Genomic DNA, 12,745 nt, shown 5'->3' on the forward strand with positions numbered 1-12,745 from the left:
AGCCTCCACTCGTAGATTAGCCCGCTGTTCGTATTATGCGGTGGCCCTGGGGGTGATCGGCGACAACTACAGCTATTTGTACCACTACAAAGCCATACCTTCTAGACAAGCTGAGGAAAATGGCTCACCATGTCTTGATAATATGAGCATTAGCCAAAGCTTTAGATCACACTGATTGCTGCAGTCCAACAGACACTGTAGAGGGACAGCGAGCAGGGTGGTGCTGGAAACCACTACAGACAAAAGACTGGCAACCACAGCCATGTTGGCTAGGTAACAACACACACGCAGATGCACAAGGACACACACACCCTTAAACTGTTGGATGCTTTCCCTATCCTTTCTCCATCTCCTCCTCCTCCTCGATCTTGTCCTGTCTTTCACAGATGTGAGTACAGCTGCGCTCTATCCATCTTTCTCTCCCCCTTCATTCCTCCTCCATTTAGGCCGCGATTTCCTGAGCAAAGAGGCAGCTTCTCTTATTCTTGTAATGTTGGATGGATGGCGATACACCTGCTGCTGCACTCCCTGCAAAACACACGCTCTGTGTCACTCTGCCTTTCCGTCTCTCCTTCCCTCTTTCTCAGCCGCGCGGCCATGCACTCAGTGCACTCATCCTCTTACTTACCGCCCCAACCCTCCCTCACTGATCTTATTCATTGATATAGATGTGAGTGCCCTTTGCCTCCATCCATCTCCCTCCTTTCCCTTCCTCCTCCGCCTTCTTCTTCATTCCTTGTTAATACCGGAGCCGCCTGGCTTCCTCTTCCCGTCCCCTCATCTATTTAACTCTCTTACTTTCAGGCTCATGCACAAGTTCACTTTTTCTCTGCACTAGCAGTAACTACAGACAGTCCACAGCCGCTTCCCACTGGCAAGCTGTATGCACAGATGCAGCCACTGTGGTAGCTGTAGTCCCACTTTTTATTGCTGAGCTACTGCTGCAGTTTGGCTCTGTCCCCATGAGGAATAGTACTAAAAAAATCCAGTTTTGCTCTTGTTAAAGATGTCAGAAAACTCAGAGAGACTTGTAAGGCTGATTGGGAGACACTTGTGCTGCAATACTCTAATTTCTAGGCTCTAATTTTTTTAACGCCAAGTCCTGGGTATGACGCTGGACTGGATTGGGGGACTGTATCTCCCACTGGCGCATAATGCTGCGCTTAGCTTTGTGTTTCATCACCACAAATACCAAGTAACACTCCTTGTAGATGCATATGTGAGCAGAACAATGTCATTCTGATTCTGATTCAGCCTGACTCTTCACACGGCACAACAGCAGTCCACTCCAGAGGGTACACTTTATGGAATTATCTTGTACCGTTCCTTCAAATTCTTTCCATATTCAGCCCGCACTAAAAAAATCTAAATGCTGTATTCTCCGCCTTCTGTGTCATTCCCTGTTATCATCCTTCCTTGGATGTGTAATGAAAAAGGAGGGGGTGTCTTGCCAACTGTAATAGCAGAGTTTGGCCTTCGGTTTTGACGGTGTGTATGTGTTTGTGTGTGTGATGGAGCGGGTCCGTAAGATAAACACCTCATATTGCAATTCCTATTTCCCAGTCTTTGTCAGTCCATTTTCTTGAGATGCTCGCTCACAAGAAGAAAAAAAAAAACATATACAGCACAATTTTTCTTAAGCCCTATAACTCAACCTTTCACTCTATCTTTCACAATTACTCTCTATCACTTTTTCTCCATCTCTGCGGTCCATACAGAAGAAAAGTTTTCTCTCCCTACTCTTTCTTTCCCTCATTTCTCTTTATCTCTCTCTGAATGTACTGCTCACTTTCAGAGACATTTTCCCTCCCTCCCCCTTCACTCCGTGTCAGACTCTGTCTCCTCTTGTGCTGTTGACTCTGCCCTTGTCCTCTACCCTTATCTGTCCATCACCTCTACAGGCAGCCCCATCTGAACCCCACCTGATCTGGCAAAAACCCTTCTGCTCCCCGACCTGCTTTCACTTAAAGTAGAATTTCTTCCACCCAATCTCACCCTCACTATCTCAATTCCTCCACTTTCCCCATGTCCCTCTCTCTCTCTCCCCTCCCTCTGATCCCTCTCTATCGTATTTTTGCCACTCCATTGTCTCAGCCCATTAGGCAGACACAAATCCGTTTGGAGACTGAGCCTTAGCGCAGCCCCGTCCTCGCTCTCCAGGGCCCCCGTGCAGCCAGGAGGAAGCTCTCAGGAGAGGCAGACTCTGGCTTGTGGCCGGGGAAATCCATTTAAACCTCTGCCACAAAACACTGCTCTTTCCTGCTGCCTGGTGCACTTAGGGCACGTGTGCTTAATGAATGATACTGTCCCTGCACACACACACACACACACACACACACACACACGCACTCAGGCTCATGCCCACTGCTTCCTGTTTACCTCCTCCTCCAACCAAATCACCAGAATAAAAACAAATTTCCGCAACCCATGGATACCTTTTATTTGTACGTTGTGTAGCGGATGCGTTGAAACTTTACATCTCAACAACGCTGTGGTTAAAATGTGTTTAGGTTTGGGCACAAAAACCATTTGGTTATGGTTAGGAAAAGTTCATGTTGTGGCTTAAAATACCCACTTTTGATGGCGCTACCCTCGCTGGAAAAGCAGCAACGTCTCCGTTAAAAACAATTGCTTTCCGTGGTAGGAAATGCAGAAATGTCAAGCATTTTTTGTGATATTATCCTCAGTGGAAACACACCAATGAGTCGCTCAAGTGGTCTTCAGCTTGGCAGGTGTCTTGCCTTGGTGTCACACGATCCACCATCCACCATCCCCTCCAACTCCCTATGACACAGTCAGCCTCATACTACGTCACTTTAGAAATGCCTATATAATATGTATGAAAGATACAAATGCAAAGTATCAGTTTGCACGTCCTCTCACCTCACTGCATTTTTCCATGCAGTAAAACACAGACGTACATTTTCACGTCACGTCGTTAGTGGGGTTGGAGGTTAAAGACACCTGCAGCCACAGTTCAGGGACAGATATTTAGATATTTTAAGAAAGTGTGTGCATGAGGCTGTGAGAACATGTGCGTACTGTACAGCAGTTTTTGCATGAGTGCTTGGCGGAGCGCTGTTTTAAATGGAAGTGGACGCTTCCCTGCCATTTCTCTCCTTAGTGCTCTAATGAGAAGTAACAGAGAGAAGAGCTACAGTGGTGGCCGCTGGCCTTGACGTGTCACTGCGACTCGTGTCTCCACTGGTACAAAAACCTGTTGACACCAGAGGGTCAGCGGACAAACTGGAGGGTGATGGAAGACGAGATAGGACTGAGATTTTATGGATCTTGATAGCTCTTGATCGCCGAAGCCAATGTCAGTAATTTAATAAAGGTTTCCCTGAATGAAAGCCACATTAATTTCTTTCCTTATTATTTAATACAGCTGTATTTATGCACAAAGTACCAAATGAATGAGCTGATTTTGTGGAATAGGGTCCAAGCCCAGATCCCAGGCGGGCGCAGATAAAGCAGCAGCAGATTGCTTTATCCCATTAGGCAAGGCCTAGTAAATAGGCAGAGATCTAGCTCTCTGTTCTGGTGAAATCTCCAGCTGATCCTGTCACTGGCATCAGCACTGTTGGCAGTTTGTCTTTCAAGTCAGACACCCCAGCTTACCCTGCCTGTGTGTGTGTCTGTCTGTCTGTGTGTCTGTCTGAACCCAGTGTTAATACTAAGGCAGTAATGGCGGTCGCGGATGAGATGAGAAATCCTGTGCTGCAGCCAAGTCAGTCAAAATGGCGTCACTGTTTTGGATAAACTTGAAGAGGACAGTGCAGTGGGCTCAGGTTATGCTGGCACATTGTCTTGCTCTCAAGCAGCTAATGATTTTTTTCTTTTTTGATTAATCAATTAATTGTTTAGTCTATAAAATATCAAAAAAGTTGAAAGATGCTCATCACAATTTTTCAAGGAGTCCAAAGTGACATCCTTAAATTGCCTCTTTTGTCCAACCAACAGGCCAAAGTCCAAAGACTCTTCATTTACTATCATAAATGACAAAAATCAGCAAATTCTCACATTAAAGAAGCTGGAGGCAGCAAATGTTTGACATTTTCGTTTGAAAAATGACTGAAACAATCAATCGATTATCAAAATATTAACTAATTGGTGACTAATTTTCTGACGATCGACTGATTAATCATCTAATTGTTGCAGCTCTAGTCAGCACTAAGTAGAGCCCCACTGATTTCAACAAGTGTTTAACTTAAATAATTTCAGACAAAACTAGGGAGAACATAAACGAGTACAAATCACAAAAGAGCATATGGCAGAGATGCCAGAAAAACAAACAGCAGGAGTTTAAACTCTGCAGCCACAGCTTTAAAAATATCTTTCTTTGATGAAAAGACCTCTGTATGGTGACGTAATCTATCTGTGACAAGCTTTCACAGAGAGTGACAGACACACAGCGAAAATTGACAGCAAAGTGCAGCCAATCGAAATGAAATCCTGCAGAGATCCAAGTTCACAGAGCGGCCTTGTAAGAACGAAACAACATTGCATCTGATGCTACGGCAGCCATTTAATGAGCAGGTCTGTTGTCTATGCTGCACTCCCAATAACAGAACTAAACATTTAAAATGGAGGTTTTTAAGTGTAGTCTGGCATCATTTTGTAAGAGTTTGTTTTTATTGAATTAAACATTTTTTGCAGTGGCAGCAGTCACAGGTAGGTGCTGGGCAAAACTTTCCATTTACTGTTTCCAAGTTGAGTCCCCTCTTTATATTTTAACACTCAAAACCACCCACACACACTTCTTTGCACGATCACTGTAAACAGGGACAACTTTTTGTTTTGTGAGTGCATCTCTGAGTGTCCTACCTTGGCAGCCATGATCATGGAGGAGCCCCCACGGACTCCGAGGATGGGGATGTGTGTCTGTGCTGAGATGAAGTCGAGGATCTGGGCGATGGCCTCCTGGTCGGTGTCATCCCCAAACACCACGCCCTGCAGCCAATGCTCCGTCATGAGGTCACAGATGCTCTTGATGATGCTTTTAGGGTCCGTCTCATTCATGGTCAGCACCTCCACATTGGGCGCCATGTGGAGGAAGTCTTCCTTTTCCCGAGCCCCAGCCAGCGCCACCTCGCTGGAGTTGCCCACTAGGACGACAGCAATGCTGAGGCCACGCAGGATGTTGGGCAGCGCCATGTGGTGGGGAGGTGGCTGGGGGATGGGGACGTAGTGGCCGCCACCGCCTCCCCCACCTCCTCCGCCTCCCCCGCCCTTCTCTCTCCGTGAGTGGCAGGCCGGGGGCAGGTGGAGAAGGCAGAGCAGCAGGAGGAGGAGGGAGAGGCAGTGAGAGGCGTTGGTGTGGCGGTGGAGTGATGGAGGTGGGGGTGGATGTAAGGGTCGGACTCGCCTCTCTCGCTCCTGGGCGACTGAGGGGGCGGAGGAGGAGGCCCCGGCTTGGCCGCGAGGTGAGGAGGGGCTGCGACAGCTGCAGCCAGGCATGGTGGAGGAGTGGGAGAGTAATACCTGGAGAGATGGAGGAAGGAAGATGAGGAGAGGAACAGAAAGAGACGGAGATAGCGAGAAAGTAGGGGTAGGCAGAGATTTGATAAAGCAAGATAGCAAGAGAGAAAACAAAGGGAAAAAAGATGGAGGCGGGAGATGGAGAGAAGGAGACAGAGGTTAACATAGCACCATACAACATTGATTGAATAAAGTGAATTGCCAAGAGGCTACATGCATCATATGAATCAGTGCATATCAGTGTCAGTCCACAGAAATGGGGCACAGAGGGGAGAGAACGAAGGAGGGGGAAACCTTGTGGAAAACAGAGCTTTAAAGACACAGAGGGATGAGAGAACAGGTCACACTTGACACACATAAATAGTGCATAAACACACACACAGATACACAGATATGATGGCGTTTAGTTTACACATAATCTCACAAGGATCAATAATTCATGTGGAATGTTCTGAAGCAGCATTATGGTATATATTATGGAGGATATAAACTCTCCCTCCAGATGAGATTCTGGCTTCTTGACAGGGAGAGGACTGGGAGAGGAGGGAGGAGGGAAGGAAGGAGGGAAGGACGAAGCCAGTCGTATCAAGAATGCAAACGAGAGAAAGGGCAGATGGAGGAAAAAGACGGCTCCACGCCAACTCTGACTGACTGACAAACTGTCTGGGGCGAAATGAGTGACACACCAACCCGAGATGCAGACAAACTGACTGACGCTGAAATTGATTACATGATTGACGGCGGAGGCGCTCGGAGCAACTCGCAAGACTTTGATATGATACCCGCCCTCCTCCCTTCACCCCTATTGGCCTAGTTTACCGCTCACAGCAGTTTGCTGTCCATCCTTCCACCTCCCTCCCACGTTCTACTTGACCATATCTCTCTCTCTTCCTCCGACTCCCTCTTCACTGTGCTTATTTATAGAGCTTTTCATTAATGGGGATGCAGAGGAGAGGAAGGGCCATGTGGGCCGGTGAAAGAGGGAGAGGGAAATGAGCAAGATCCAGAGAAGACAACAGGAGGAGAGAGATGACAACAGCAAGGTGGGACAGCAACAACACAGCTGGAGACAAAAAACTGCAACCAAATTGCCAGAAAAAAAAGTTGACATTGTACATTTCTGCAAAACATGGATATGTTACATTTGCACATCATTATGTATGTATGTATGTATGTATGTATGTATGTATGTATGTATGTATTATGATTTATTGAAACTTTGCGTTTCAAAAACACTAAGGTTCACATGTGGTTGGGTTAGGGTTAGGCACAAAAACCAGTGGGTTATGGTTAGGAAAAGATCATGTTTTAGCTTAAAATACATGGTTTGGGGGGACACAATCCCTGCTGGAAACAATGCCTCTGTAAAAAAACTACCACTTTTCATGGCACTAGCCTGGAAGGAAAAACAGTGATGGGTCACTTAAAACACCCACATGAAAAACAGCCATGGGTTGCTAAAAACCATCCACATAAAGGTACTAAAAAGCTGCAGGAAAAACATGTGACCTGAAGCTAAAAAAAACACCCATGTTTGGGGGCTAAATATCTGCTGAAAATACAGCCACAGGTCACTAACAAACATCCAAATTTGGGGGCTAAATAGCAACTATAAATACAGCTATAGGCAGCTAAAAAACGCCCAAATTTCAAGGCTAAATAGCTGCTAGAAAAAGAGCCCTGGGATACTAAAAGATACCTAGGATTGGGGGCTAAATAGCTACTAGAAATACAGCCACAGGTTGCTAAAAAACACCCACATTTTGGAGCTAAATAGCTGCTAGAGAAGCAGCCACAGAAATCCCAGTTTGGGGGCTAAATAGCTGCTGTAAATACAGCCATGTGTCACTAAATAATACCTACATTTAGGAGCTAAACAGCTGCTGGAAACAGTCATGGGTTGCTTAATAAAGACCCCTGACTGTGGAGTAATAGCCACTGGAAAAACAGTCATCTATCACTAGAAAACACCCACATATGGGGGCTAAACAGCTGCTGGAAAAAAGAGCCATGGGTCACTAATAAACACCTCCGATTGGGGGGTAAGAGCTGCTGGAAAAACAGCCACAGGTTACTAAAAAAATGCTACATCTGGGGGCTAAAAATCTGCTGGAAACACATTGATTGATCATTAAAAAACACCCCCATTTGGGGGCTAAACAGCCATTGTAAATACAGCCATGGATTACTAAAAAACACCCACTTTTAGGGGCTAAATAGCTGAAAGAAACAACCAGTGTTGTTGTTTGCTGGTCTCAGACAGTGGTCTGTTGCGGTCTGCAGCATAGCAGACGTCTCACCTAAGTGTCACACCATCCACCATCCCCTCCATCTCCCCATGACAAAGTCAGCTCATATATTAAGTCATCTGTGAAACAGCAATATAATGTATTTAACACACTGCTGGTTTGCAGAAACGTACAATGCCAACATTTTCTTCTGTCAACTGGGCTGAGCACAGACATCAAAGAGGCTTTCTGAGAAAGATGTGTGTGTGTGTGTGTGTGTGTGTGTGTGTGTGTGTGTGTGTGTGTGTGTGTGTGTGTGTGTGTTCTCTGTATGTTTACATCTGAGTGTGTAGGAGGGCATGTGTCCTCTCAAGTCTATCAGCATATAGTCAGTGTAGGTGTACAGTCGGTGGGAATAGATGTTCACTCTGATTTTGTGGGCAGAGATACCCAGGACGCTGGGGGTGTAGTTGCTCATAAAGTTGTTCTGAGCGGTGTATTGTGTGTATATCTCATCGATGACTGCCTTTAACAAGGCAGATGGAAGGTACAACAAAGAAGAACAAAAACACTGAAACAATAACCGCCCCGCGTAGCTGACAGCTAATAAGACAGGAAATGACAGAGAGGAAGAAAAAGCGAGAGGGAGATTGAGAGAGGGATAAAGGGATGTATGCAGAGATGACAGAACAACTTCTTTAGGGAAAACTAATTGCTGGAGGTTCGTCAGCTCTAATTACAGGTCCCTGTGTTAATAGTCGATTGCACACCACTCTCCAGGAAGGATGGAGAGGTGGGAGGGAAGGGAATGAGGGAGGGATGATAAGAGGCACGAGGAGACAGAGAAGGGGGGGGGGGAGTAGGAGGAAACCGTAGAGAGACAGAGAGTGTAAACCATGGAGGACCTTGGTGAGATGCCAGAAAGATGAGAGAGAGGGATGGAAGAGAAGAGGAGGAACGGGAAGAAAGACAGAGAGCAGGAGAGAGAGTCACAGAGTGAGACAGAGAAAGATGCCCTCTTTGAAATCTGGACTTCTCTGGCAGCACTCTGTTTCCATGGCAACAATTAAAATAGGCCTACATGCGCACACATACAGACGCAGTTGATGGACACAGAGATACACAAGCATTCACACACACACACACACATTTTGCAATAAGCATTGATCATGTAAATGCATGGATGTTGTCCACGGTGCCGCTCGCTCTGCTGTGCATCCTTAAAGAGGGTGGATTTTACACACAGAGTCCTCTCACGCACACATTAGCATAGGGACCTCTGGCACATTCTAAACGTGAACACACACACACACACACACACTCTTTCATGCACTCGCACCAAACTCCCTCTGCCCATCTCTCCCTGCTACACACACTCGCCTGCAGCCGTGCACACACACTCCCGGGGTACAGATTATATTAGCCAACGCACTGTGTAACTCCAATGATCATTCAGAGAGATGAGGCCATTAAAAAGTCCCACAGTGAGTCAAAGCATGTCTCATAAAGAAACACAAAAGGCGCGTATTAAACCGTAGATTACACGAGCGAGGTTATGACACTAAATGACCCCATTTCCCCATCAGCCAGCCCACACGTCTCACCCACCATTTGCTCTATTAGCCACACCAGCGCACACAGCAGCCGCATCAGTTACACATGGGTGGACCGCAGATAGCCTCTACCCGCCCAAGACCCCTGAGGTCCAAACCCCCACGTGCACACTTCTTGGCTTTTCCTAAAACCTTTTTTTTTTTAATGGGAGCCGTTTTGTGAATGCACATGCACAAACAAATTTAACAATGGGAAAATTTGTGCGTTTATTTAATGGTGTGTGTGCACATTTAATTAAAAAGTCATTTGCAGGAAAGTGGTTCATTTAAAGGAATTTGTCGGCACTTCTCAGTGATCTCATACCCTTTCTTTATTTTATTTCTGGGTTCAGTTTTGGGTGGAAAAAAGAAATCACAGATGTTGGGTGACATATATCATAAAATAAAATGAGAATAATAATAATTTAATGTTTTAAAGTTTTAGTCCTCTTTCTGCCAACCTTGTGTGACGGCTGTCTTCTGTGCCACCTGGATATGAAAGGTGCTTCAATCAGGTGCGTTACTAACAGGCATGTTAACTGTAGAGACATGCTGCTCAATCTTATGAGAATAAGCGAAAAATAGTCATTTAAATTGTATTTCCTGAATTACCTTTGTTTTAAAATATGTCAGTTTCACATGTTGGAAATGGCTCGAAATGAAAACGTGTTGCCAAATCAAATTATTTGAAAAAGCGCATGGTTATTATAGGATGTGCGGTTTCGGGACGGCAGGTTGGGTTCGGCCATAGGCACAGATGGCGGGACAGGTGTGGTATTCCACGTCTTAGCTCTGGTTCGGAAGCGGGTGTTGAAAATCAGACCCGTGCAGAACCCAGGAGTGTGTTATCAAGAAAGAATAAAATGATCTTGTGTGAAAATGAATCAACTATTGACTGACTGATCATTTATATAATGTTTTCCAGGCAAAATGGCAAAAATTCATTGGTTCTATTTCCTGTTTTTCTTGCTTTTCTATGATCGAAAAGAGATATAAAGTGAGCATCTTTGGGTTTTGGACTGTTGGTGAGATAAAACAAGACATTTTAACACCTCTTAAAACTTGGTTTCAAATTCTCCCGAATCATCTTTTTAATTAATGACTAAATAAACAACAATTCAAGATACTGTTGAAAAAAAGCATCCTTAAGAAATATTTATTAAGAGTTTACATTCAAACACTGAGCTAATGTGCCTCATCAGGACTGTGTGGGTGTGGTGTGACCAGGTTTGATTGACAGTAGTGGCCTGGCAACATAAGCAAAACAGCCCACCGAGTGTCATCAGATTCAAATATTACTAAATCACGATTAGTGCGTGGAAGTACAGGACATCACCTTTCTGCAGCTGAGCCCTGCCCACCTTAAACTGGTGAGAAGAGCTCAGAGAAAAACACAAGTAGGGACATCTCTAATCTGAAATAACCAAGTGTTTTTTGGTAGAAAACTGTGTCTTCATGTTGGACCCTATCACACGTTGTGAGGCTGAGTAAACTGAAGTGTCAGGACCTTTTCAACCTGGACCCCATTCTCTATTATATATGTTTTTGCATCTAAGAGACTAATGGGAACTAGTTGTTGAAATTGGTCCAGTATTGAGTGAGAGCGCTGCAGCTGCCTCACAGGCTGCAATGTAAGCACTTGGGTCAATATGCACCATCAATGTAAGTCTACAAACAGTGCTTGTTTTGCCACTGACAGGCTCAGATTGTTGCTGTTAGTGTCTGACAACCTGATGGAAAGGATCCCAACAGAGACAGACCTTCTTACTTAAGAGTAAAATCATTTTGTTTAACCAGAAACAGCCCTGAAATCGCTATCATCAAACCCACCAGACTCCATTCAAATAAACAGCAATTTTAGTGTGTATAGAGGCAGCATGTTTTCACATCTAACTGGGTGAAATAAGGGTTAAATTCAACCAAACCAGAGTTGGATATTGTTGGAACAGTGAAAAGACGAACTATGGCGGCTTTTGTTAGCTTTATTTTGTTTCAGTCATCTTTTAATTAAGTGAGCTTTACAATGATAAATTAGTGTTTATTTAAATGGAGGTTTGGTAGGTTGTGCAGTAGCGATTTTGGGGCTGTTTCTGGTTGAACAAAAAGGGTATTGCTCTTTAACAAAAACGTCTGTCTCTATGTGGAATCTTTCCATAATGTTTTTTCTTCTTTTACTAGGCATAAATTGGTACTAACATGCCCAGAGTGCACTGCAGCTTGTGTTTTGCATCTATGGCTGCAGCTCCCTCGCTAAACACTGAACCAGTTTTGAAAATTGTTGTTGTCATTAGTCACTTAGACACAAAAACATGAGAAAATAGGCCCCAGGTTGAAAAATACTTGCCCCTTTAAGATGTCACCATGAGCTTTGGGAACCTGTGATGGGAATGTTTTGCGTCTTACTGAAACTGAAAATTCTTAAAGCTGAACACACTTTACCTGTTTTCTCTTAAAGAATACAAAGCTACATTTACATTCAAATGCAGAAACTTCTTACTTATACAGCAGGATTAAGGACATGCATTTCATTTTGTACATTTTATTGACTGGTTATGACTGCTCCAGCCTTTGTTAATGTACAGATGCAACAAGGCTTCAGTCAATTAGGTAAGAACACAGTTTCAGGTAGTTACCCACCCCAACCAAACAAAACCAGGTACTAAGTGGGCCCAAATGGACAATAAACGGGTTAACGGTCATTAACGAACGTCAAGGCTAACATGGCTCATATTGCCGTAGTGCAAAGTTGACAGAGCAGGGGATATGAGGCATGACGCAGATATTACAGCTCTGTAATTGGCTCCCCTCTCTTTTTTTTCTTTCCTTTTTGTCAGCTATAAATCAAACAATTACAACTAGCAGGGAGTCCACAGCGGATCTCTGCATGTGTCAAATGTAGACCAACTATTAGAGGGCAGGTTATGATGTGGTCCTGTAGTGTATGAACACTAGCTGCACGCACACACACACACACACACACACACACAATCAGGGAAATTGGCTTTCCAGTCAGTCAAAACACCTAATGTTGGAGATATCAGTCATAGAGATGTCTGCCTTCTCTCTAATATAATGGAACTAGATGGCACTCAGCTTGGGGTTGATCAAAGAACCATAAAATACATTTGAAGAAGCTCAACAGCAATGTCTCTTTACAGAAATCACGACCCCCATCCCAAGATAATCCACAGACCAGGGTTTCCCACACATTCATTTGTGGCAGCACAGATGGAGCAGCAGGACGTAGAAGGTGCAGCAAAAGTAAAACTTAACTGTTTGTTAATTCACATAGAAATAGAGCGCTCTATTCCTTAAAACAGCAGCATTTTTATTCTAGTATTGTCCAACGGTTGTCTAGCTGTGTTCTCACGAAAGCCCAAAGCCTGCGGTCCAGCTCTGGGTCTGAAAGTCTGCACTCACTCGCCTCTGCAGCAGCTGCTCCTC

At 44.7% G+C, this 12,745-nt stretch overlaps 3 protein-coding genes across 6 annotated transcripts in view; 1 reads left to right on the forward strand and 2 right to left on the reverse strand.

Moving 5' to 3' along the window:
- srebf2 (sterol regulatory element binding transcription factor 2) overlaps positions 1-12,745 on the reverse strand; it is a 597,702-nt gene that overhangs the window by 396,797 nt on the left and 188,160 nt on the right. The gene's annotated exons all lie outside the window — the stretch shown is intronic.
- Positions 1-12,745, forward strand: part of zgc:65811 (uncharacterized protein LOC393524 homolog) — a 635,041-nt gene that overhangs the window by 295,119 nt on the left and 327,177 nt on the right. The gene's annotated exons all lie outside the window — the stretch shown is intronic.
- LOC125879891 (glutamate receptor ionotropic, NMDA 2B-like) overlaps positions 1-12,745 on the reverse strand; it is a 206,195-nt gene that overhangs the window by 151,462 nt on the left and 41,988 nt on the right. For all 4 annotated transcript variants that reach the window (XM_049562032.1, XM_049562031.1, XM_049562029.1 and 1 more), the window contains exon 4: positions 4,828-5,484. In XM_049562032.1, coding sequence (XP_049417989.1) covers positions 4,828-5,484 — 657 coding nt within the window. The remainder of the gene's footprint in view (positions 1-4,827; positions 5,485-12,745) is intronic.

Source organism: Epinephelus fuscoguttatus, linkage group LG19 (assembly GCF_011397635.1).
Source record: "Epinephelus fuscoguttatus linkage group LG19, E.fuscoguttatus.final_Chr_v1".
Taxonomy (NCBI): Eukaryota; Metazoa; Chordata; class Actinopteri; order Perciformes; family Serranidae; genus Epinephelus; species Epinephelus fuscoguttatus.